This window comes from Danio rerio, chromosome 13 (genome assembly GCF_049306965.1).
Source record: "Danio rerio strain Tuebingen ecotype United States chromosome 13, GRCz12tu, whole genome shotgun sequence".
Classification (NCBI taxonomy): domain Eukaryota; kingdom Metazoa; phylum Chordata; class Actinopteri; order Cypriniformes; family Danionidae; genus Danio; species Danio rerio.
Genome location: NC_133188.1, coordinates 41,407,153 through 41,432,671, shown reverse-complemented (window position 1 = coordinate 41,432,671; position 25,519 = coordinate 41,407,153). Strand labels below are relative to the sequence as shown.

General features: G+C 35.4%; 1 protein-coding gene across 7 annotated transcripts in view; it reads left to right on the top strand.

The window, feature by feature from the left end:
* The window catches only part of eys (eyes shut homolog), a 522,196-nt gene that overhangs the window by 233,952 nt on the left and 262,725 nt on the right, over window positions 1-25,519 (top strand). For all 7 annotated transcript variants that reach the window (XM_073920212.1, XM_073920209.1, XM_073920210.1 and 4 more), the window contains one exon: window positions 9,909-10,030. Coding sequence is in view for 5 of the 7 variants with exons in the window: in XM_073920209.1 (XP_073776310.1) it covers window positions 9,909-10,030 (122 nt within the window). In the remaining 2 variants the exon portion in view is untranslated. The remainder of the gene's footprint in view (window positions 1-9,908; window positions 10,031-25,519) is intronic.

Below are 25,519 nucleotides of genomic sequence, written 5' to 3'. Positions count from 1 at the left end.
ATTTATTCTGTCTAAAAGAAGACAGCTTCAACTCACTGATCCAAATCCAGATATAATTTTCACAAATATGCATTACAGTTTAAGATGTTAGTATAACGCCACTCAAAGCATACTCAAATAAAGATGTCAAGGCCTCAGTGAGTTGTATTTTGTGAATTGCAGTTTCTACCGTAAAATGTTTTGCACACGTTGTTGAAATCGATCTGCTTGATCAAATCGATCTGCTTGTATGGTCAAACTAAAGGTTCTGATATACTTAAGTTCTTTTTTTTTTCTTCATATAAGGGGAAAAAAGAAGAAAAAAAAAACTTCTGTGAAATCTGGGTGAGTTTAGACTGAGTTTAGACTGTTTTCAAACACTCCAACTCTCTGTGCTGCAGGAGGTGCTCACATGTACCCCCTAAACATAACATAACCAGGCAACTGTGAGAGGAGAAATGTTTCATAAACATCAAAAACCAGCATGCCACATAATTACATTTTCTATTTGCTGTCGACAGACACCAAATGGTGCTGATGGTGTGTAGAAAATAGTGTATAGAACTTGAAAAGACGTCATGTAATGTGGTGGCACATCTTGTGTGTTTGAGCCTTCGAAACTTTAACATTTTTCTGCGAGTAAACAGTATAAGTACAGTGCAGAATCGTACAGATGCAGATACATATACTAGCTCTGCTATATGACCCCCCAGTGTATTCATGTTACTAATTTGTTTACCTCTGTGGATATGAAATACAAATAAATCACACTTCAAAGAAGGCAGTGTTCCAGAACACACCCACCGATTGCATGATCATGGACCAAAGGCAGCTCAAAGGTATTTTGAAGCCAAAGCAAACTCAAGACGCTTCTAGATGAACCATTTCAAACTGCAAAAATCAACTCAAAATGATCTTTGTTTTGCAGGTCTGGTGCCCTGCAGGGTTTCACTCCAACTTGCCTCAACACACCTGCCTAGGTGTTTCAAGTTTACCTAGTAAGACCTTGATTAGCTTGTTCAGGTGTGATTGATTAGGGTTGGAGCTAAAATCTGCAGGACACCGGCCCTCCAGGAACAAGTTTGGTGATCCCTGATATAGATGATGATAAAAACCAAACAGATCTCTTTGTCAGTGTATCTGAGACACAATATGTAAAGGCACTGCCCTCTTGTCTGAAGAGCAGCAACTCATTTGCATTTAAAGTGACAAACTGCATGTTTGTAAAGAAAGGTATAATACATGATCCATGGTGTATCATGCACTGAACCTTCACAGACACATTGAGGACAACTACTTGTATTACATTTTGTAAAAAGGCCATAATAGGAAGCCTTTTAAGCTCATGCAAGACATATACAGCGAATGCAGTCATCATGATGTACCATTCAAAGCCACGTCACACTCAAATGTAAAAACAATCATTTGATATCGCTTACAAATGTAAAGAAAGCAATTTAAAAGAAATATGGAGCAATTGGGATCTGACATGTTTACGGCCTGTAATAAAGTTTTAGAATAGCATCGGTGTGTTAATAGCTTCTGTATGCTCAGTGGTAGGGTCACCGCATGAGTGCTTTAAAAGATTGTTCTTCTGTCACAGGTATGAAATCACTGATTGAGAAATGGTTTAGCCAGCATGTAATTGAGCTTTTAAAGTCTGTGTTTCCACGTGCTGATTATATAGCAGAGGACATGGGACCGGGAGAGGGGGAGGCCGTGGAAAAGTCGCATGGGAGTGCATTACTTTCATACAGTCAGTAAATTAGATTGACCTTTCTTTCTCTGTGTGAAAATGCAGAATCTGTCGTGCTGGTTTGCCAACAGGAGTCTCCACCTGCCCAATACGTGGGTCTCGGGAAGGACAAACATGATAGGAAACAGAACTAGGACGTGCTTATCTAATGCAAATTATCTTGCTTTGAATATTTGTGAACTCGTTAAATTGATTGAATTCAGAGGCATGTGGAGAGAAGTGGTGACGTGGGGGCATTTTTAATGTAGTTTTCCAGCTTTTAACTTTTGTCTATAGTTTCTTTCTTTCCACAACAAAGAGTTACAATAATCCAGATGCAAAGTAATGAAAGTGTGTATACCAGATTCAGCATCTTTGAGATTTACTGAGACTTATATACAAACATTGTTGCAAGCGGATGAAAAAAAAAGGATTTAACAAGCTGGCTGACATGGGCTTCAACGCATAATTTACAATCGAATTGAACCACAAGATTCCGAATAATGGATGACTAATTAACTGAACACCATAAATATGAATGGAGATGTCTTGTTGGGAGACACAAGGGATTTAAGGCCTAGTAAAGGAATTTCTGTTTTGTCAGCATTCAGTTTTCAGCTATTCATACTTCTAGATCTTGTAAGCAGGGAGTGATGGAAAGGGGAGTTAAAAAAAGAATTATGCTGGACTTTAAGATGTATTATTTATACAACAGTTCTGTCTGGTTCTCGAATCTGATTGGCTGATTGCCGTGCGATATTCGAGAAGGGTCTGGCTGCAGATTTGCACTTGCACTTTCAGGCTTGCAATCTCGGACTTGCACTCTCAGGCACCCACACTCCTTTTGCTGTGGACACAAGTAAACCAGAAGTTTCTAGTTCGTTTGCGTTGTCAGCGATGATGTTGTCAAAAAATTCTAAAGTTGTATACCATGATAGACCCCCCAGCCCCCAAAAGCGGTTTGTGTATTCATATGATTTTAGTGCACTCTTATGGATAGGATGAGGAGCTCTGACACTCGGGAAGAGTTTGGAGTAGAGCCACTGCTCCTCCACATTGAGAGAAGTCAGCTGAGGTTGCTTGGGTATCTGTTTCGGATGCCTCCTGGACGCCTACCTAGGGAGGTGTTCCAGGCATGTCCCACCGAAAAGAGACCTCAGGGAAGACCCAGTACACGCTGGAGGGATTATGTCTCTCAGCTGGCCTGGGAACGCCTCGGGATCCTCCCGGAGGAGCTGGAGGAAGTATGGGAGAGGGAAGTCTGGGGTTCTCTCCTAAGACTGCTGCTCCTGCGACACGGAAATGAATGAATGAATATATGAACTATCAGGTCTAAATATTCACAAAATATTCTTTCACAGTCATAAATAAAAAAATACCAGGCTAATGCAAATTTGAAGTTTTTATTTTAAACATTTCAAGGAGTTACAGCTAACGATTACACATTATGGACTTACAGCAATGATTCTTGAATGACTTGGGAAACTATTCTTTATTCAGCAGGTCTTTGGGCGATCGCAAATAAGAATGCAGATATCGATGCAAGTGATGTGGCAGGAGAGTGCATGGCTTGGTTGCATAAAAGTCCTTAACCTAAAAGGTTAAGGTTACTCTTAGTAAAAGTTGGGTTGCAAGAACAAACAAACAAAAAAAAAGATCAACTTAAGGAATTTAAGGCTGTCTTTCGTTAAAAGATTTTTATTTGGGTGTCATGTGTTCATTTAAGGGAGCTAATTAGGTCCCTTAAATGTTTTAAGAGGAAATTGTTACTACAGACTGAGGATTTTTGAGACTCTCCATGTTCGATTTTCTTTTTTATATACACAATTATGCCGTTGAACTGTTGTATAAATGCAATATCACATTCGTAGTAGTGCAATATGGCGTATATCATCACTGGTTGTATTTCCAATGCACGCCTCCCACCAGAGTCAACAAACAGCCATAATGCACTGCTACGAGTGTGCATGACAATGAAAATTAATGACATGATGCTAAATGATCTGACCAAGAGAAGGCATATAGATTAGAAACAGTAATGAACCAATAACTGATATGTGAGGTACACCACAGGAAAGAGTGTCAGCACAGTAGTTGTAGTTATTAATATTAATGAAAAAGTATTTATGTAAACTGTTTTACTCACAGAGCACAAAACATGTCAGTAGAATCTCCCTCACCTAAATTTTATTTATTTCATTTTTTATTTTTTTGCTGCCTTCACCTTTAAGATTCTACAGTATGTGTGATGTAATCTGCTTGTTAGCAAGTTATAGATTGGCTGTTGGGTTTACTATAGTTTTTAACAGACTCGTTCTTCAATAGCAGCATTTTTTTATTTATTTTTTTGCAAAGTTTTCATATTACAGAGAGCTCTCATCTCAAATGATTAAGTAGATTGTTTCCTTTAACATGAACATAAAAATAGTGTGTTTAATTTGGTAATATATGCCATTTGTTCACTTGGTGCATGCTTTTATCCATCATACAGTTTATTAGTAAGCATGATCCCTGTGAATCAAACATAATATTGGCATTAGTTGAGCTACAGCAGCAGAATCTCGAGCCATTAGATCATTCCTCTTTTCACTTCACATCTCGCCAGTGTTAAACAACCTCAACACAACACTGTTTTATATCCCCATAGCACCTTTTTTCTAAACGTGTCTTTGTTGAAAGGGCTGTTGCAATGCTCCCCTTGAGCATAATGGTGTTGTGAAGTGTGCGTAATGGCCTGATGTCTTTCGTGTTCTCCTAAGACATAACAAATCACTCCATTTGTACACCTCAATCTATGGCTCCACTGCTCATCTATTGGTTGTATTTACTCCAACCTTTTTTTTCAAATTGTCAAAATCACTGATGTAGCATCATCCCTGGAATCCAATTATTTATTATATAGTTCACATTCTGAAATTTCTATTTGATTAATAGAAATAAAGAAATAATATTATGTACACTGCAAAAATAATGCTTTTCTTACTTACTTTTTTGTCTTGTTTCTAGTCCAAATATCTAAATGTTCTTAAATCAAGAAGCATTTTCTAGACAAGCAAAACATAATGTATTGTTTTACGAAAAAATATGCCAAATTGAAGTTAGTTTTTCCTTTTTCCAAATAATCTGGCAATGGGGTAAGAAAAATAATATTATGTCAAAAAGAAAAACAGGATTATTTTGCTTACCACATTGGCAGATTATTTTGGTTGTTTTAAGGAAAAACTCACTTAATATTGGCATATTATTTCTGAAAACAAGACTTGTTCTGCTTGCCTAGAAAGTTCTTCTTGATTTAAGAATTTTTTTTGATATTTGATCTAGAACAAGACAAAAGATCTTAGTAAGAAAAGGAGTTTTTGCAATGTAGTTTAAAAATTGGCAAATGGTGCATTAAAGCATAACCAAAATACAAACTTTTTAATTGTATATTAACAACATCTCACAAGTAGTGCAATATGGCTCTATCAACACAGCTGTGATGTAAATCAACATTAACTCCATGATTGTCTATCAGAGTAAGCTCTACCTACACAGTTATATTGCATTGCTACACTATTACACAAGAGAGAAAGGGATGGACCACGTGAATATGATTTCAACACTAATACACATAAAAAAAACAATGGTTCGAACTATGACCACATTTTAATATAGCGTTCAATTGATTTGTTATGAAACTTAACATTGCCCCAAGACGGATCTTTTTGATCTTGAACAAATAAAAGATTTAGACTAAACTTTGGCCATTAGAAAGGCCAAAAACAATAATACAGTAGTTCGTGTAAAACCCATATAGAGACATGCAACAGAGCCACTGGTACATTCCAAAATAAGTATCCAAGGTAAGGATGTTCTCAGCAGGCTATATCAGCAATGAGCAACCACCAACATGCTCAAACTCAATTCTCTTATGCTCATTTAGAAGTGAGTATTATCTTTAAGTCCAAGCAAGTACACTTTTGGCCAAAATTTCAGCAACAATCGAATTCAATTCATCTTCATTTCTATAGTGCTTTTACAATGTAAATTGTGTCAAAGCAGCTTAACGTAGAAGTTATAGTAAATTAAAACTGTCAGTCCAGTTTTCAGAGTTAAAGTTCAGTTCAGTGTGGTTTAATTTTCACATTTGAAAGTTCAAACACTGAAGAGCAAACCCAGCTATGCGCAGCTCCACGAGTCCCAAACCAAGCAAGCCAGTGGCAAGGAACAAACTTCACTAATTAGGAACAAACTTCTCCAGTGCAACAATGACAGTATTTTCCTTGCCAGCAAGTTTAGTTCTTTGTCATTGCTCATGCAATGAATGCTAAATGTGGTGTGAAACAAAGATAAAGAAATCGTTGTTAAATTATTTGATGAGTTTGAGCATTTTTTGCATAGTTCTAACATTTATTTTATGGTTTTATTTATTTATTTTTTATTTTATATATATATATATATATATATATATATATATATATATATATATATATATATATATATATATGTATATATATATATATATATATATATAGAGAGAGAGAGAGAGAGAGAGAGAGAGAGAGAGAGTAATGGTTTAGGATAACTATTATTATTAGTAAACTAGTTTAAGCTATCCATGTTTCAAAAATATGAAGTTGCTTAAAATTATTAGTTACTTATGGAGTTATTTGTTATCATATAATACTTTTAACCTAGTGCTTCATGGAATTCCAATTAACCTTATAGGTTCATTTACTGATCTGAAATTAACTCTTGTTCAGTAAATAGTTTTAATAGCCATTTTGACTGAAACATGCTCAACTGTAACTTTTATTTAGTAATTAATGTTCACTGTAAAAATATACATCAAGTGTTTCATATTTTGTGATTCATGCATATTTTACATTTTCAATTTGAATGTTGGGACCTTGATCTCAGCTCTAACAGTCTCATGCGACAGTTCTGCTACAAAATGTAATAAATAATTATGAACACTAAGCAATATTAATAAAATATGAAGGTATTTCCATGTTTATTTTTTACTGTAGTCTTTCAGAGCACCAATTCATTCACTATACACTGAAATTCAGCTCGCGTAGAGTGGATGAAAAACATTTCCAATCAACTCATTCTTTCTCAATTTTCTTCTTCCAACAAGATGCTTTCTTGTGCAACTTCATGTGGAGACAGGAGCAAGCTTTCGAAATCCCTCTCACAGATTGCGGTTTACTTTCTGGCAGTGTTTATGTAGTTTTTTTATTTACTCCTATTAAAATAAGATAAAATACCCCGCACAACCCCGGGTTTCTCAGGAGAGCTACAATCCCAGCTGATGACTTAGCAGCCTAAATAAGATTATATCATCTTTAGCCAGGGGTGAAAAACAGAAGTCTTCTGGAGGCATCTGATCTATCACACCATGTCTGCATAGCTTCTTCTGTCTTATGAATAAGGCCTGTGGTGCTCAAATTACATTAGGCAGAGCTTAACACTGTGTCTGTGTCTGGATGAAGCTCAGATTAGCATGCACTCCAGGATCAACCCTCAGGGCAGCCATGATGAACAACTCCATGCTTTGACTGTGCAAACCTGTGCTCATTTCCTTTGCATGGGATGAGACCGAATAAACCTTTGCCATGCAAAATAACTGACAGCCTCCCACCCGCAGTGATTAATTTTCATAATGAAAACTTTAATGGAAAAGTGAAGGGGAGAGTTGTAGTGAGCACACCAAAAACAGAAAAGACAGCTCTTCTGAAGACAAAGGAAAAAAGAAAATGGATTTACATCACATCTTCTGTTCGAGTGCTAAATAGAGATCATGCATTCATCCGATTTCAAGTGCTGTTTGTTTCAGAGCATGGGGTGTAATTCTGAATATTTCTCTTTGAAATCTCTGGTTCATGCAGATTTCTTGAGTAATTTATGCCAAAATTAATAGTTTGCATGCCTTTAAAGACATGCCTGAATATCTGATGCGCAGTGGTGGGTGGTTGAGAGTGTGCATTTGCATAGCAATGGTTGCCTTTCCGTAAAGATAACAACTTTGAAAAGCATGCTAAATACATTTGGAGTTAATAGTAGGTGGGTTGAGCGTTGAAGCTGCCCACTGATTGCCCTCAGCGCAAATTATTATGTACACCTTAAATGCACAGTACGCCAACTGCACTGTGTATGCTTTTATTTAGAGAAAGAGGAATGGATATAAAGGTGCATACAGTATTGATTCCTTAAGGAAAGTTCAAAGCAACACACTTGTAGAGAGAAACACACTGCTTGCTTGTTTTATGCTTCAGGTAACAGCTTTAAGTGCACATGTTTTTTTGTTTTTGTTTTTTTTAATGTGTATATATACTGTATATATACTGTATGTATGTATGTATATATATATATATATATATATATATATATATATATATATATATTTCAGTACATTTTATTATTTGCTAATTCTTGAACACTAGTACTTAATAATATGCTATATATATATATATATATATATATATATATATATATATATATATATATATATATATATATATACCAATAACGATATGATCAAGTTCTTAACACATAAAAAGCAAAAAAAAAGTTTTACAAACAAATATTTTTGCACACTTGATGCACTTGATTACAATTTATATTTCATTTCAGTACATTTTTTTTGTAATTCCACTAATACTAAACAATATGCTAAGTTTGTTTATTTATTTATTTACTTATAATTTTTTTTATTTATTTATTATTGTTATTACATGTATTATTATAATTTCTCAAATTACTTTAAAAAAAAAAAAAATATATATATATATATATATATATATATATATATATATATATATATATATATATATATATATATATATATACCATGCATATTATACACTGAGAACTATGTTTTGTAATTCGTCTCATTTTCTCAACATTGTGCCATATTTAGTCTCTGAGTCTCCATTTGACCTAAATGTACATTAAGCAAAAAAATTACATGTGGCACAGCTCGGATATGGCCCATGTGCGTGTAAGCAGGAACAAATCACTTGGATTCCGATTTTTCTCAAATCAGATTCAGGCTTTATTCATATGTGGAAATTTATCTGATATGAATCGGATCTGTGTTCTCGTGTCTGCAGTGTAAGCAGGTAGACCAGATTTTCACCTGTCACGCGTCATTAAAAACTGTAGCAAAAGACGTCGAGACTGACACTTTCTTTTCAGAACAGACTTCAGCAGAGTCCCAAACCTTAAATCTTTTACACGAGGACTTAAACAGCTTTCATATTGTGATATAGCACAGGTATTTAAGCATGTTAACGAGAGCATGAAAGCGCAATGTCAGCCACGTAGCCAATATAAACTAATATAAAACTAGTGCATACATTACGTGCATAAAACACACCATAGACATTACATTAAGATGCCTAAAGTTTTAAAAAAGCTGTTAAATCAAAAGAAGATGGACGAATGAGAACCTTTAAACTTTAGTAAAACAGCTTGTCAAAAGCTGCTACCGGATAACATACAGGAATAGAGAAAAGAGCACTTTTTATTATCAGCTGTTAGTCAGCGCCCGCTCTTTTTTTTTTCCAAGTCATTGAGCCTTTGCCGTGTGCTGTGCAAATGCAGACGATCGTATTTAAGTCACTTTTAAAAGATGATGTAAGCAGGTCATCAAAAAAATCGGATACAGTCACAAAAGCGGAATTGACCATCAAGATCTGCAGTGTAAATGCAGCCTTAGAGTCTTCCTTCAATCTAACTGTTTACTTTGTATATAGTCACACTTAAATGTTTGACATTTTGCTACCTTTGCTTATTATGTGTGCCTTTTTAGCCTCCAAGTGTCCTTAAAAAAAAAAAAAAAACTTTCACCTTGGGAAAAAATCTTGCACAAAATACTGTTTATTAATGTTTACACATCAATCTGATAGATCACGTTGTTTATAGTCGCAAGTATTTAAGCCATTTTGACCTTTAATACAAGCTGTTCTGTGAATTCTGTACAATTTTGGTCTATATTGCTTTCACACGGCAGCGCTTTGCTATGTCATCATCTGTTATTCTGTTCATTTACTGTACAGTGAATATAATGCTTTAATGAAGACATTTTCATGTGCGCCGAGTGATCTGTGGAATAATACGTCGTATTCATCTAGGTCAAGGTAAGTGTTAGATGAAAGAGTTACATCGCTGTCTAATATCTTTTCATTTGCTGTCTTCATTTGCATTTCAGAGTTACAACTGCCTCTGTCTACCCGGATGGGAGGGGGAGTACTGTCAAAGGGAGACCAATGAATGTTTATCAAACCCCTGTAAAAATAACGCCACCTGCACAGACCTCCTCAATGCTTACAGGTGGGTTGCATAAATGCAGCTTGGTCGGAAAAGGAAATCTGTATGAATGGACGGGCTAGAGATAAATCATGGTGACTAGTTGTCTTATCTAGCTGGCAGTAGTTCAGATTATATAGGTTTTTTATTAATTTAAAGGCTACCAATTTTGTAAAAGTCACTCTTATATGGTATTTGAATAAAGATACAGTTAAATTAAAATTATTAGACCTCATGTGGTTTTCAGATATTTCCCAAATGGTGTTTAACAGAGCAAGTACATTTACACAATATTTCTTATGATATTTTTTTCTTCTGGCGAAAGTCTTATTTGTTTTATTTCTGCTGGAAATAAAATCTGTTTTTTTTTTTTTTTTAATCATGTTGAGGTCAAAATTATTTATTGTCAAAATTGGTTATTATCAATTCAATTCGATTCATGTTTATTTAGATAGCTCTTTTTACAATCTAGATTGTTTCAAAGCAATTTAACATAGTTTTAGTAAAGTTCAGATTTCTGTATATAAACTGAACAAGACCTTCAATTGTCTAGAGAACAAACCAATGTTGTACAATGACATGTTTAATTACCCTGACTTGCCTAGTTAACCTAACCAAAGTTAAGCCTTTAAATGTCACTTTAAGCTGAATACTATTGTCTTGAAAAATCTCTTGAAAAATATTAAAAGATAAAATAAATAATTTGTTAGAAATTAGTTATTAAAACGCTTAAGTTTAGAAATATGTTGAAATTCTTCTTTTCGTAAATTTTTTTTTAAAATTTTAGCTATTTATTCATGAGGACTAATAGTTTGTTGCAACATAGGCCTATTCTGAAAACGTACCCATTTATACATTTTTGAAGATCGCGAATTATGGAGCCAGAGGAACGTATGGCTGCTTATCGTCTTTAAAATGAACGCTTCGGGGTGGTATGACACTGTTCATTTTTGATCAGTCGTTCAGTCAGTAAGTCAGTTTACAGTGGCCTCTGGTGGATTTACATGAGAACATCAGTTATGAATGGCACTCGTGAAAAAAATTTGAGATCTCAAAAAACATACACAGTGGCTTGTGGATTTGTGAAAACAAAAACTGCAAAAAAAGTACCACCTGGGAAGTATGGCTACATTTCATCTTTAAAACGAACATTACGAGGCAGTATGACAGCATTCTTTTTGCGCTTACCAGCTGACCGCTTATCTCCATGTGGACGGCTCTTCTGCTGTTACCAGATTGTTCCATAGGCTCGCTGTGTATGTCTGAGGATTTGAGACACAGAGTGGGGTTGACTATGACAATGAGAACAGCGAAGAACAATTCCAGAAAGCAGGTAAAACAAAAACAAAAGGCTAAAAACTCAACAAACAAGTAAATAGACGGGTAGAATGTGGTAAAATCTGAAAACATGATAAACATTAGGCGGCCGTAAGGGATTTTCTTTTTCTTAATTGCTTTTGAAAACACTATTGGTTGGGTTTAGGGAAGGGGATGGGTGGGGTCATCGGTTGGTCAGTTAGTCAGTCAGTTGTCAGCAGCCTCTAGTGGATTTACGCAGCAACAGCAGGCTTGAATGGCACTCACAAAAGAAATTTGCAGTAGGGTCTGTTTGCCGACTGAATGGGGCGTCACATGAAGGGGCTTTAGGGGCGTAACTTGTAGTACATTAGAGGCGTAACTTGAAGTTATGGGGACATGTCAAAAGTATGTTGTCAGCAAGATGGCGCTGTATATCAGCTATTAACATCTACACCTACCCCACACCTAAACCCAATCATCACAACAAATAATGTCTATACCTACCTCCACCCTAAACCCAACCATCATTGCTATTAATGTCCACACCTTCCCCAAACCTAAACCCAACCATCACAGTTATTTACGTCTATACTTACCACAACCCTAAACCCAAAAATCACTGCTTAACACATAGCCACGAGTTGCAGAGGCTTTAAAATGTGACACGCTTGCCATTGTACTGTTATTTGTAACCACAGAGGGTGAAGCCGAGTAAGCTAACTGTCATGACAAAATGGATGAAGAAGTCAGCGAGTGGAGTTGCATGGTGGAGTTGCTAATTGAATGAGTATAATTATATATCAAATTAATTGGTTGAGGAAAAATATGGAGAAAACTCATGAAAATATTTTATAAAAATAGAATTTTTTTCAAGTATTTCTTGCCAATAACATCTCTTTGTGACATCTCATGTTGTTCAATAACTACAAGTTACGCCCCTTCATTTTACGCTCCCGTATTGCAGTTCACAGTCAGATACACTTGGAAATTTGACATCTCAAAAAGTGCACACAGTGGCCTCTGGTGGATTCACGAACACAAAAACTGCAAAAAAATGTAGCTCCTGGGATGTATTTTGTGCTCTCCAAAAATGCATATAGGGGTACGTAATCAGAATGAGCCTGGGTTGCATAATTCTGATTTCAGTTGTATGTCCATAGTGTGTGTAAACAACCAGCTTATAATTGTAAAAATCCACAAAATCCCTATAAATACGAAAACGCTTTATTCAAATGCAGTTTCAATTTCCCTCTGAGGACCTGCCTGCTAAAAAAAAGTGTTAAAATGCTGTAGGAACTATCAGTGAAATATAGGAGTCTCCGTAGAAACCTGATAGTAAAGCCACTGAGGTCTTTGTGGTTACATTTTGAAGGTAATGTACCAGGGAGTATAAAGTGTTTGCACAAAGCATATTTCATAGACAGCTTCAGCGGTGAGGGTCAGATCAATGCTGAATTTGCGGAAAGTTGTTTTTGAAAGAATGCTTCACAGTCTTAATTTGTCTAGAACTAGTACATGATGTCGCTTAATGTCCAAATGTCCTTTCAGGATGTACTTGTTGACATAGTGGCTAAAAGTGCCTGTCTCTGCCTCTGTCGGAATTTTTTTAATCTTACAAATTATGTAGTAAACATGTCGAACCAAGTGACTTGAGTATTTATCAATTATAAAAGTTTTTTTTTTTATTTAAAAAAGGTACCTTAGAGAGAAGTGCTACCAGGAATAGTACCTTAGAGAGGAATTTAACAGTCAAATGATAGAAAATGACATGAATGATAACATTATGCTAAGCTTGCAAAGTTTGAACCATATGTGAAAAAGGGGGAAGGAGATGTATGAGGGAGATAATGTAAAAAAAGAGGAAGAACAAACTATAAAGTGTGTTGAAAAAATCAAACATGTACTGGGTTATGTCTCTGAGAGTGTCTCGGCTTCATTGTAATAGACAAAGTCTGTTCTTCTTGCATTAAAACCTTCAGACTTGATTGTGGTTATCTAATGAGACGACCCAATTCCACAACATATTCACAAAGACCTTCAAACTTTCACTGACAGCAAAATTCAAAAACACACATTTATTATGCGCAGAATAGTCAGGTGACATGACTTGCTTGTTGTTTGTAATGTTAAAAGAATAGTACTAATAGTGTAATAATGTTTAAATCAGTGGCATAGCGCAAATTGCTTAGGCCCCCCGGCAAAAGTCAAGGTGGGAAATCTCACTGCATAAACAGATAAGCACTTACGAGTGCTTCTGCTGTATGTGTTATAGCAAACATAGTTTATTTCAAGTTAAAACTATTGACTGCTATAACCTTCTTTTACAAATGAGAATCTTGACATTTTTGCATTCAAACCATAACCTATTTATCCATCCATCTATCCATTTATTTGGTTAATGATTTGATTAATGAGCATCAGTTGTCGTTCAAGAAAATTATTAAAATGATCATCCACATTTTTTTTTTTGTTTTTTTGTGGCCCACATTGACCAGCACATTGTAGCTGAGCAGTAAAATATTAATAAATCAGTTTATTCAACGTTACAATCCACAACAATGACGAAAATATATCCACCAACCCTTTATAAACATTCTGGTGCAGAACCTCTTACTGTGCATCATTGTTCAATTCCTGTTTGAATGTGCAAGGCTTTCATCTTTTATCAGTAAAGTGGAATTTTTCTTTGAGTCTTGTGTTTTTCTTGTGTTTTTTTTACTCTTTTTTTTTCTGCTGCAATTGACTCTTTAAAGAAAAATAAAATAAAATCTCTACTTTTGTTAAAGTATTTTCAAGACTCTATTTGAAATATTATTCCTTGTGTTATTGCCTCCTTAAGATTAATCGCTTTGTTGTTCTCCTCATTTGTGAGTTACTACGGATAAGTGTCTGTTAAATGAATAAATTTATGTAAATCTAAGTTTATCATGAATGTTATTTTAAATTTGAGGTTAATACTTCAGGCCCTCTAGTTTTCGCAATTCCACGATTGCTGAATCCAATGCAAAATCAAAAAAAAGTTGCACATTTTTGCGATCCTGCAAAATGCTTAATTTAAACGCAAAATAATATTCACAAAAAAAATTAAATCTCTTAAAACATCAAATTCCAAACCATATAATTAAATTACAAATAATTGTTTTACATGACTCATAGACATTGCATATGCTGCGCATGCGATGTATTTGAGTGCCTCTCGAAAAATGTCGTCTCACCTGCGCCCTCACAATCATTACATTACATGAAATGGGGGCGGGGGACTTTTCAGCCTGTGCATTAAGCAGACGTGGATAAAGTGCAAGTGATTTACATGTAAAGTCAAAGCAAAGATGGGTTTAGACATCCTGTGGCGTGAATTAGGTGTTTCGTGCGTTTGATGCGCTTCAGACTGCAAAAGAAAGTGGGAGCAAACATCTAACAAATGGAGCAATGGAACAGATAGATGGAGATTGGTTCACGGATGACGGCCGCTGAACGTGACGAATTAAAGGACGTTATTTGGGCTTTACATGTGTGGCTGGTAATATGATGTGTGTCAAATCAATCAATTAGTTTGTTTAACTCTTTCCCTGCAGTTAACATGAGAAAACGAATCCCTGCCATTGATGAGTTTTACAGCAATCCTTGTTTTAGGTGTATTACGGTAGGGAAAGCCTTAATGCATGTCCTCTGAGGTACATGATGTCAGATGCTCTGAGGAGTGAAATCGGAACAGAAAATAAGATTGTGGATAAAAATAAGAGTTATACAACCTTCCTTTGGCTTAATCCCTACCGTTTTAGATCTGTTTTAGACCTTGTCTTGACAAGAGAACAAAATAATGAATCTTTCTTTTTATGATTTGTGTCATTGTCATTGTGTCAGATTGCACACCTAACATAGTATATATAATATTTACCATTTTAGGTAACTTACTATGTTAGGTGTGCAATCTAAAACTATGACAATGACACAAATTAAATTACTCATTCATTCACACTCATACACTATGGACAACTTTAGCTTACCCAATTCACCTATACCACATGTATTTGGACTTGTGGGGGAAACCAGAGCACACAGAGAAAAGCCACGTGAACACAGGGAGAACATGCAAACTCCATACAGAAATGCCAAATGACCAGGGCTTAATTTGTGCCGGTACACGCTGGATCCAGCACCTCTGAAATCTTATAAGGCACCTCAATTTACCAATCCCCCTCCTTACTTTAAAAACCCTCTTCACTTTCGTCCGTGACACCCCCACCCCCACTCTTCACTTTTGTGCGCTACACATCTCCATTCTCGGGTAACATCCCGCATCTGTTACCCCGATCTGTTCGGAGACATCTGGTGTAAAAAAAACAGGTGATCTGACCCTTAGATGTCATTCTTTAACATTAATTATGTAATTAGTATTTTGGAAAAACAGTTTTAATCTTCCAAACTGAGGCACAATACAGTTTTGGTGTAGTGCAAAACAGTGCAGTGATAAAATGTAATGTCCAGTCAAACAATCATTCAGAAACTGGCAATGCTTGCCTGGTTATTAATTTGCATTATATCCATCATGGTCTAAATAAGAGTGCTATCTGTCTGATCTATATTACTGACCTCATAAATATGCAAATAAGAGTGATACAAATATGCAGTGTGTGAAATCAAGAAATGTGACTGCCCAGGATTAATTAACACTTATCCTGATTTAAGAATGACCTTGGGTTAATCATTTCAAGCGTGAGAAACCCATTTACATACATGAAATTAAAGATCCTAGGCTTTCAGGTCATCTTCTAAATGTTGACATTGAAATTCCCTTTTAGATGCAGTGTTGAAAATGTAAATGCCAGACATTAAACCAGTCAGAAAATGAACAATGGTTGACCGAATAAATATTCATGTGCTCGTTCATTTAACTTGGGTTCAAATGACCTGGGTCAACAATTTCAAGTGGGAAGATTTACCTTCATGAATTGATTTTTAAGTCTCTCGGTCATTGTGTGCCAACATTAAGGTGATGACCTGGAAATTCACTTTAAGAAGAGATATGCACTTAACTCTTGTGTTATGTTTAGCTTCAATTTGACCTGTTTTGATTTTGAGTAGTCTGAAACACTAGTTAACCTATGATTTATGCAAAAACAATTATACTACAATTGTGATGTTTGCAGGTCAGTTTGAACAACTAATTAATAACTGCTGCATTGAAGCAAAAAAAAAAAAAAACATGTAATATCATTTGCTGAAGTAGCCTCTAATCAAGTTTTAACTTACATTTGTGCATTTGCCAGAAGCTTTTATGCAGAGTAATGTATGTACGTGTTTATTAGTGTTTATTTTAACATTGTCAGAACCATGCTACATTCAATCATTAAGAAGCAGTGTGATATGGCTGTATAGTTGGCTTGAAGCTGCAGGCCGAGTGCCTTAGTGGCCCACCAGTGACAATATCCATACCGCACTGCTATGAGTGTGATATTGGGCTCTATTTTGACGGTCCATGCGCAGAGCGCAAAACGCAAGGCGCAAACGCTTTCAGGGCGTGTCAGGACGCGTTTTTGCTAATTTAAGGACGGGAAATCTGCCTTGGGCCAAGGCGCATAGTCTAAAAGAGTTGAGTTTATTTTCTTAATGAGTTATAGGTGTGTTTTGAGAATAAACCAATTAGAATCTCATCTCCCATTCCCTTTAAGAGTCAGCTGCGTCGCGCCAAGAGTGCATTCGCTATTTACAGGATGCAAAGTAAGTCTAAGTGGAAAAAATTAGCATTTCACTAGCAAACAGTTAACAGTTGACAGTTTTTTAACAGAAAACTGTTAAACAGAGCATCTACTGCGTGAGAATGAGAGATAAATGATCTACTTTCACTTTCGCTCTTGGATAGGGAAACCTTTACGCACAGACATCAATCAGCCTATAAATAATTATTTTCATTTGTTAAGCGCAAAGATTTGTTTCAAAACTATTTCTAAATTCAGTTCTAATTACTAGCAAACGAATAAATGAACAATAATGACCAAGTGTGGTCAAAATACTGAGTTATTTCCAAGTACACCTGCCATGCCCCATATGGTCTTAAACCTGACAGGTGGGCAAATCTAAGCTTGTTTTTAATAAAACAAATATAAATATATATAACATTATACAAAAGCAAATTGTTATGAATGAACTGAAAAAGCCTCCCGAGATGAAGAAGACATAAAAGCAGTGGTTTTTCATATTTATATAGGCTAGAAAATAATATGTTTTGTAATATTTTAATCCTTTATATTTATATCCTATATATATTCTTATTATATCCTATATATATCCTTAATATTTAAATTTTTTCATATGTAAAGATATTTGCCTATTGCTCTCTTGTGCATATTAAGCAGTGCATAAGCGAGGCGCCGGAGTTTAGACCGGGTTAGTTTTGGTCTAATGAAAAATCTAATATAGTTTCTCAAAATAGCAACGCGCCAGCGGTCTGCCTCAGAACGCCTTCCTTTATAGACCAGAACGCCTATGTGCGCACAAATGAGCGCTAATGCATTTGCTATTTAAACAGCGTAGCGCAACGCCTCAAAACGACTCTTGCGCCAAGCTGAAACTACCAAAAGACTATTGAGCCGCGTCTTGCGCCCCACTGCGCCTGGTGTATGATAGGGCCCATTGTGTTTATACAACAGTTTGACGGCATAATTGTGTATTTACAAAAGAAAATTAAACACTGAGAGTCTCAAATCCTTTTGGATGAGGAACTACTTTCTTCTGCCATTCGTTCACATCTGCAGCTGACACCAGAACAGCAGAATCTGTTGCTTATTTACCAACGCCACTTTAGACCAAGTATTTAAATGATTCTCTAGTGTAGTATCTAAAGTGATAACAAAACTTTGCTCACATTTTAAAAGTATAAGTCTGAACGGCATGAAATGCCATCAGTCTACACAGATTATCTAATATTTCTCTGTTGCAATCAAAAGATTACAATAATTACACCCGAAAAAGCCAAAGCAAAGCAAACACTACCAGATAACTTTGGTATAAAAACAGCACTACAACATACAAAAGAAAGAGATCCAACTTATAATGTCACTTACCAGTTTTATAATAATGTGATCAGCTGTATTTTAAAATTTATACTAAGTTATTCTCCCTTATCAGGACTTATTATGCAGTCCCTGTCGCCATTTTGTGGCGGAACGTTAACTGTCTTTGCTCTGCTCAGTATGACAAGCTGATGGCCACCGATGAGCTGAAGCTCTGAAATAATAAATATTTCAAATAAGCACTATCCTTATAAATAAACTGCATAGTTGCAATATAAACAACAATCTCACCTTAATAGCCTCCAAAAGTACATTATGTTTTCCAACAGCTGCAATATTTTTTCAAACTGTAGTAAGTTTTTCATCTGCTTTGATTCTATGTTGACGAAGTAATACACAAGGATGAAGAGGCTGTATGAGTGCTGCTATTGCAGAATATCACACTGCTATCAGCCAATCAGACTTGAGAACCAGAGAGAACTGTGATAGATAGATAGATAGATAGATAGATAGATAGATAGATAGATAGATAGATAGATAGATAGATAGATAGATAGATAGATAGATAGATAGATAGATAGATAGATAGATAGATAGATAGATAGATAGATAGATAGATAGATAGATATAATATTAATGCTGCAATATCAAGGAATCACAGAAGTATAAAATGGGCTAAGGTCAGTATCATAAAAATTGCCAAGTCTGATTTAAAGCAACATTTTTCAAGATACCTGGCTGATTTTCTGAAAGGTACAAACACAACTCCATGTTGCCAATCGTCAGTTTGGAGCAAAAAAAAAAAAACAGCCATTTATGTTTTAAAGCCAGTCTACCACTGCATTTGTAGTATTCTGTATTCGTTGCAACATAAGACCTCATGTGTGTCAAATTGGGATCATGTGAACCTGACCAATATTTTTGTTCAGGTATCACACTGACTAGTTGAAAATACATAGATTTGCTCCCTAAAGTGCGCCATGTAAAAAAAAGCAGCTTTTAGCCACCTAAAAAGCAGAGTTTAGCCACCTATTTTCTTGTCACGTAGAGGCAGAATGAACTCTCACAAATGTGAGAGATAATGAATTGCAGATGGCAGGTAAAACAAATGAATCAATCAATGGTGCACAGCAGGACGAGGTTTCTCTCGATCAGCGACTCTCTTGTGGAATAAGCTGCTGCTTCTGTTTCACCTAATGTGCCCTCTTTCTAAGGGCAGCAGAGGTAGGAGAGAGAAAAAGAGGGAGGAGAGAAAATAGACTGAAAGAAGAGAGCAAGGGAATAGAGGATGGGTTTAAGACAAGGTTTGGCAGCATGGCTGTAAGATCACTGCCACCAAGTGGAATGCAGATACCTCCGGCACTCTCCGGGATTCACTCTGGTAAATATAATCCCAGCTCACTGCTCTAACCTCCCAGTGTCCTACTTCCAGCTGCCTGGGATTTAATGCTTCTCAGACCAATAGTGCAATTAACCTATAAATCCCCTCAGCTGTCCAGAAATCTCCAGAAAGTTATTCCAATTTGACTATGAATGCCAAAAATAGAATAAAGATGTGTTTTATTTGCAGTTTTCACAGCTTCACAAAAACGTTTGGAGATGACTAATAGTCTAAGCACTGGTAATGTCTTTAAAATCCATGTGAACCGGAAGTTGCTGCAGGCTTTTATTTTAGTGTAAGGGCATATTTATAACTGAAACAGAATATTGAGCAGTGGGTGGGGTTTTATTTTTGTGCTCCACCTCTCATCTTTCACTCATAGCTAACTAATTGTTGAAGAGGCATGGCTAAGCATAGCTCGCCAAAGCTGTCAAACTGACATCATCAGTGAAGGACTGCCATTCCAGAGCTGTTGCAAATGGTTCGAGTTTAATTAATTATTACCAAAATAAGCATTATTCTTTTTCAGTTGATTAACTTACACAGATTAGTTGTACAATATGCTCTAGCGAAACAAACACTGTACTATTTGATTTAATACAGATTTTAACACTGGAACTAGCAGAAATTCTATAACTATTAGCAGGGGCGTAGCAGACATTTTAAAAGTGGGGGTGGGGGTAGCTGAATGAGATCCAAAAGTTTACACTCATATAATTATTAATCACCTGTTTCTAAATGGTCTATTTCTGAAAGTGAGGGCGACGTAACCCCCATCCCCTCGGTTGCCCCTGACTATTAGTATTACCTTAGCAGTCATTCTGACCGTTCTCATATAAAGCATCATATGGACATATTTACATTCAAAGCTTTTGGTTATACAACCTATGAATGTATAGTTAGACCACCCTGCGAATGTCTGCGCCTCACTGCTGTTTTAAAGACATTTCTAAAGTAAAGATTATGTTTTTGTTAGCAGGAAGTTGCTGGGCAACAGGCACACATATTTAAAGTGGAAGTGAAGCAGTCAGTCAGGTTTACTTTATTTTGTAAGTTGGTTTCCGCTTTAATGAAAACATATAAAACACACTTAAATAATGTAACCATTTTGACATCACTATTGTCACGAGGGTTGGTTCCGTTCACTCAGCTAAACAGATACATTGGAAGTAAATGACTGACCATGGGGACTTCAAAGCCTAGTTTAACTCAATGCATGAAGTTATGGTTTTGGAACTGGTGCAAATACAAGCATCAGATGTGTGTCTAATATATACAAATGTATTCTGTTTTCTATTTTGTTTTTCACATGGCAGGTTTTTACATCTTTCATACATGTTGAGAGATCAAATTGATCGACTTGAAAGAGGAATATGTCTTGATATAATACACAAAGACGTGACTTAGTAAAGCGTAAGGTCATTTGCTTTAATTGTTGCATTAGTCTGAATGTAAATCCCCTCATAAGGTAGTGCTGCTGACCAACCCCGTGGCATCAGACACAGAGAATGTGAGTGCCCTAGCTCTATCAAACATCAAATTTTCTGCAAAATAGTTACATTAATGGAGTTTATTAAATATAATTTTATTAAAATGGAAACCAATTTACAAAATAATTGCTTCACTTCCACTTTAAAGTCATGGGGAAAAGTAGCAGACACTGAAAAATACAAGCAGTAATTTTGACCACTATGGTTGTTCTAGGTAGAAATAATCTAAACTCATTTGTGTTTTGTAATTTTAATAAAATATCAATGTTAGAAGGAAATATTAATGTTTAGTAAAAGTCAGGAAATTATTGATATTTGCGTTTTATTTAAAATGTATTAAATTGCAAAAGTTATAAACCGTCAAAATGTCCACCAATTAAATTAAATATTTGATATTTAACTATTTCATATGTTTGAATTGTTAGTGCGTATTCATAGTGTTCATTCCATTATGATTCACCAAAACCTTACAAGAAAACAAAACCTTACCAAAAAAAATGCAGTGTTTAGAACTGGATAGATAAAGGCATAGTTCACCTAAAAATAACAATTTCCTGGTAATTGACTCACCCCCAGGCCATCCAAAATAAAAGTGAGTTTTTAATCCTCAGTAGAACATCAAAGCAGAATTTTTGATAAAACCGTGGTCACTGCTGATTTCATGAAATGCAAATGAATGGCTGACAGCTCTTTGAGAGTCAAAATAAGACAAAAAACAGACAAAACTAAAGTAAAACTGTAACTCCAGGTCATACATAAAGATCATATGAAGAGAAATATTTTATCTGTAAAGCAAATCTGAACAGTATTACCCTCAGAAGGTGGTTAAAAAGCTGACATACATCAACTAACCAGAAAACTGTGTATATAATTTTTTTATACAGATTGTACAATTTTAGGGCAGAAAATGGATTATATTCATTGTATTTAAGTTGTTTTCAAATATGTCATGTCAGTAACATCATGTTTATGTTGAAGAAGATGGAATATTTGAAAAATGAGCCCTCTATGGTTTATATTTGCATTTCCACCATATGATTATGACTCACTGCTCATTTTATTTTAATAACATCTCACTGAAAAAAGTTGGATGCAGAACTGTTGCAAACAATTTATTTGTATTGAATTTAAACAAACAAATTAAGTTGAATAATGTTCAACTTAATTTGTTTGCTTAAATTCAGCCCAAATAAATTGTTTACAAACACTTAACGTAAAAAAAGAGTAAATCCAATGAATTATCTTTGAATTGTTTTTTTCAGTGCTGTAGGAATAGCATATCAAGCTTCGTTTAAAATAGGCAGTTTGCAAAAAAAAATTCCCTTTCTTTCATGAAATTAAGTAGAAGGAGACTGGTTCATGGCACACATTGTAATCCATGTCTAAAATTAACAAAAAATGATTTTCAGAGACGTACGACATTCATTAGAGAAAAGCACCACAGGGCTAAGCCAAGTCAGAGTCTGCCACTGGGGGAATTTGCTTTTATGCTACAAGGTCAATGTGTGCCAGGAGTGTCAATCGGTCGCTTCATGAATGAATATTTTAACAGCACAATATAGTTTTTCTCAGGGTTTTTTTCACACAAAGTACTTCAAGTCACTGTTTTTCCAAAGTTGGGTCTTGAACACTTCTCATGCGGTTCAAAACGGACTTCATGTGCTGTGTATAGTATTATTTTCTTGCTGTTAGGTAAATATAGTGAAAAATGTGTTTTTATGTGTTCAGTGTCAAATTTCCACGTGTCCAGAGCAGTTTAATCTCTGTTTGCACCATAAGAAGATCAATTGAAAAAGATCAAATTTTAAAAAGGTTGTTAACACAAAATGCTCTTGTTCGTATTACATTTAATTGGTGTATAATTAATATACAATATGTGCTATGTTAATGTACTATATGTTTGCAAGTATTCAGTTTTGGAAACGCTGAAGAGGCCAGTTTTGTTTTTAAATTGCTGCTGCTTCGTGTCAGTTTGGATGGGGGAAAACAGAGACATATGAAAATGGAGCTGTGGCTGCCGACATTCACCCACATCTGATTAGGACTTTTTTCAATATTAAGTACACAAAGTTTACTCTTGAATCCTTTGCTTTTAACTTATATAAAAATCATGAGGACACGTCGGGTAAATCTTCATAGGGAACAGTGCAGGCTACTTTATTATATCATTCATATCACCCTAGTTACGCTGTTTAACAATCTTAACAATAAAATGAAAACACAAAATAAGGAACTGGCTATTTTCATTTGGATATCAACAACATAACAGACACAAAAAGTGTTGAGGCATCGTGTAGCTGCATATTTATATGATCGTCATCTTTACTGTATGCATATTTATAACAAAACAAAAAACTCGAAACATACATTTTGCTGTTTGTCAGTTTTAATAATAGTTAAATAGTAAAATAAAAATAGTTTATACAATATAGGAAATAAAGGCAATCAGTCAGTCAAATGTGCAGAATCAGTGTACGTTTTTTCATAATTAATATATTAACTTATCTTCGCGTTTAGCCAAAACACGTTACCTGAGAACCAGTAATAGATTCAAAAGACCAAAAAGTAATTAGACAGAGAGAGAAGATGAGTTAAATATCATGTTTAACAACTTTATTGAGATGTGATTCAGCAGTAGATTCTTGATGAACTGTCTGACATGTGCTGCTCTCACCTGGGGAGGTGTGCTCAAAGCAACCACTGACTGCCTAAAGCTCAGACATGCCCATACACTTCAGCGCATGACAGAGTGTGTGTGTGGTCATGTGATGTGCATTTTCAGCAATATAATGTGGACTTTTCGGAAATTCTATGTGAAACACCAGTGTGGATGTGGATCTTTTTCATTCTAAAACGCTGTTTTAAAACTAAATCGTATTAATGTATACAGTGCCTTACGCTGTATTCACACCAGATGCGGAACGCATGGATAAATTTCCCTATTCGCATGTAAATAGACGAGTAAACATTTGAGTTTACTCACTTCATTCTGGCGTCAAAATCCGCTTCATTCGCGCGTCAAATTTATTTCAGAACAGAAGCGGGTTCACGTCATGGGCAGGGCTTCTGTCTGCCCGGTGACTGTAGCTTTGTTGCTAAATGACTAACATGGGTTTTATTGAGAGAATAACTGTGTTTATGTGCTTTATGAAGGCAAAAAAACAGCGTTGATACATTTAGAGCAGTGTCGGAGTCCATTAGATCCTTTCAGAGGTGCACCCAGCTACGTGAACTCATGAACTCCTCCAAAAACTTAACCTGGATGATGAAAGCATTCAGCAGTGCCCAGTTTGATGAACTAGTGGTGTGTGTAGGAGGATTTTCCCCTGGGCGCTATGTCGTAATCAAGCCCCCCACAAGAGCAAGCTCCAGATTCGTTGATGCGACGCGAATGTCTGCTGAAGTTCAGATTTTCGAACTCGAGCGGTTTGCGCAAAACACTCAGTTCGCGTTTCATTCATGCTGCAGGATGTCTATTTGCGCATTTGCATTGACTTAACATGTGAATCACTCATGCTTGACACTTTTAACGGGTCTGGTGTGAACACAGCATTAGATACAATTTTTTAAATATACCTTAGATAACAACAAAAATACTGTAGAGCAGAGCATTGACAGAATTTTGAGGTAGACATGTTGTGTTTTGTAATTTTAATAAAATAACGAAGTAAGAATAAAATATGCACACATTTAGGAAAGGTCAGGGTACTATAATAATAAGGTTTTATTTTAACAAAGTTATTAAACTACTACATTTTAAAAGATCAAAATGACTGCCTTAGTTCTAGTGTTATAATAAAAATTGAAGGTAATATAATATAATATAATATATAATATAATATAATATAATATAATATAATATAATATAATATAATATAATATAATATAATATAATAATGATAAATTTTAAATATTTTCAGAACTGCTAGGTGAAACACCAGTGTGAACGTGGATCATTTTTGTTCTAAAACGCTGTTTTAAAACTAAATCGTATTAGTGTAAACACGGCCTTGGATACAAATATTTAGATATTTTCACAACCCTCACCTCAACCGTATTTTGGATATATTCCTTTTCTAACCAATTACCTTCAGGTTTTAGAGTGTTGTATTATGTTCTGATCAGTTGATTTAGGTCTGTTTGATTGGGAAGAATTTGAAAATGTGTACTGTCAGTTTGCCTTCAGGAACAGGGTTGGGAAACTGTGCATTAGATTTTTCCAAGATTTAAGATCAGATATGTCCAAATGGCTCACAAAAGATGATTTTTATCATAGGTGGCCTTTAATTGTCCAGATTTAACAATTAAGTTACAATTCTTGTGTTTTAAT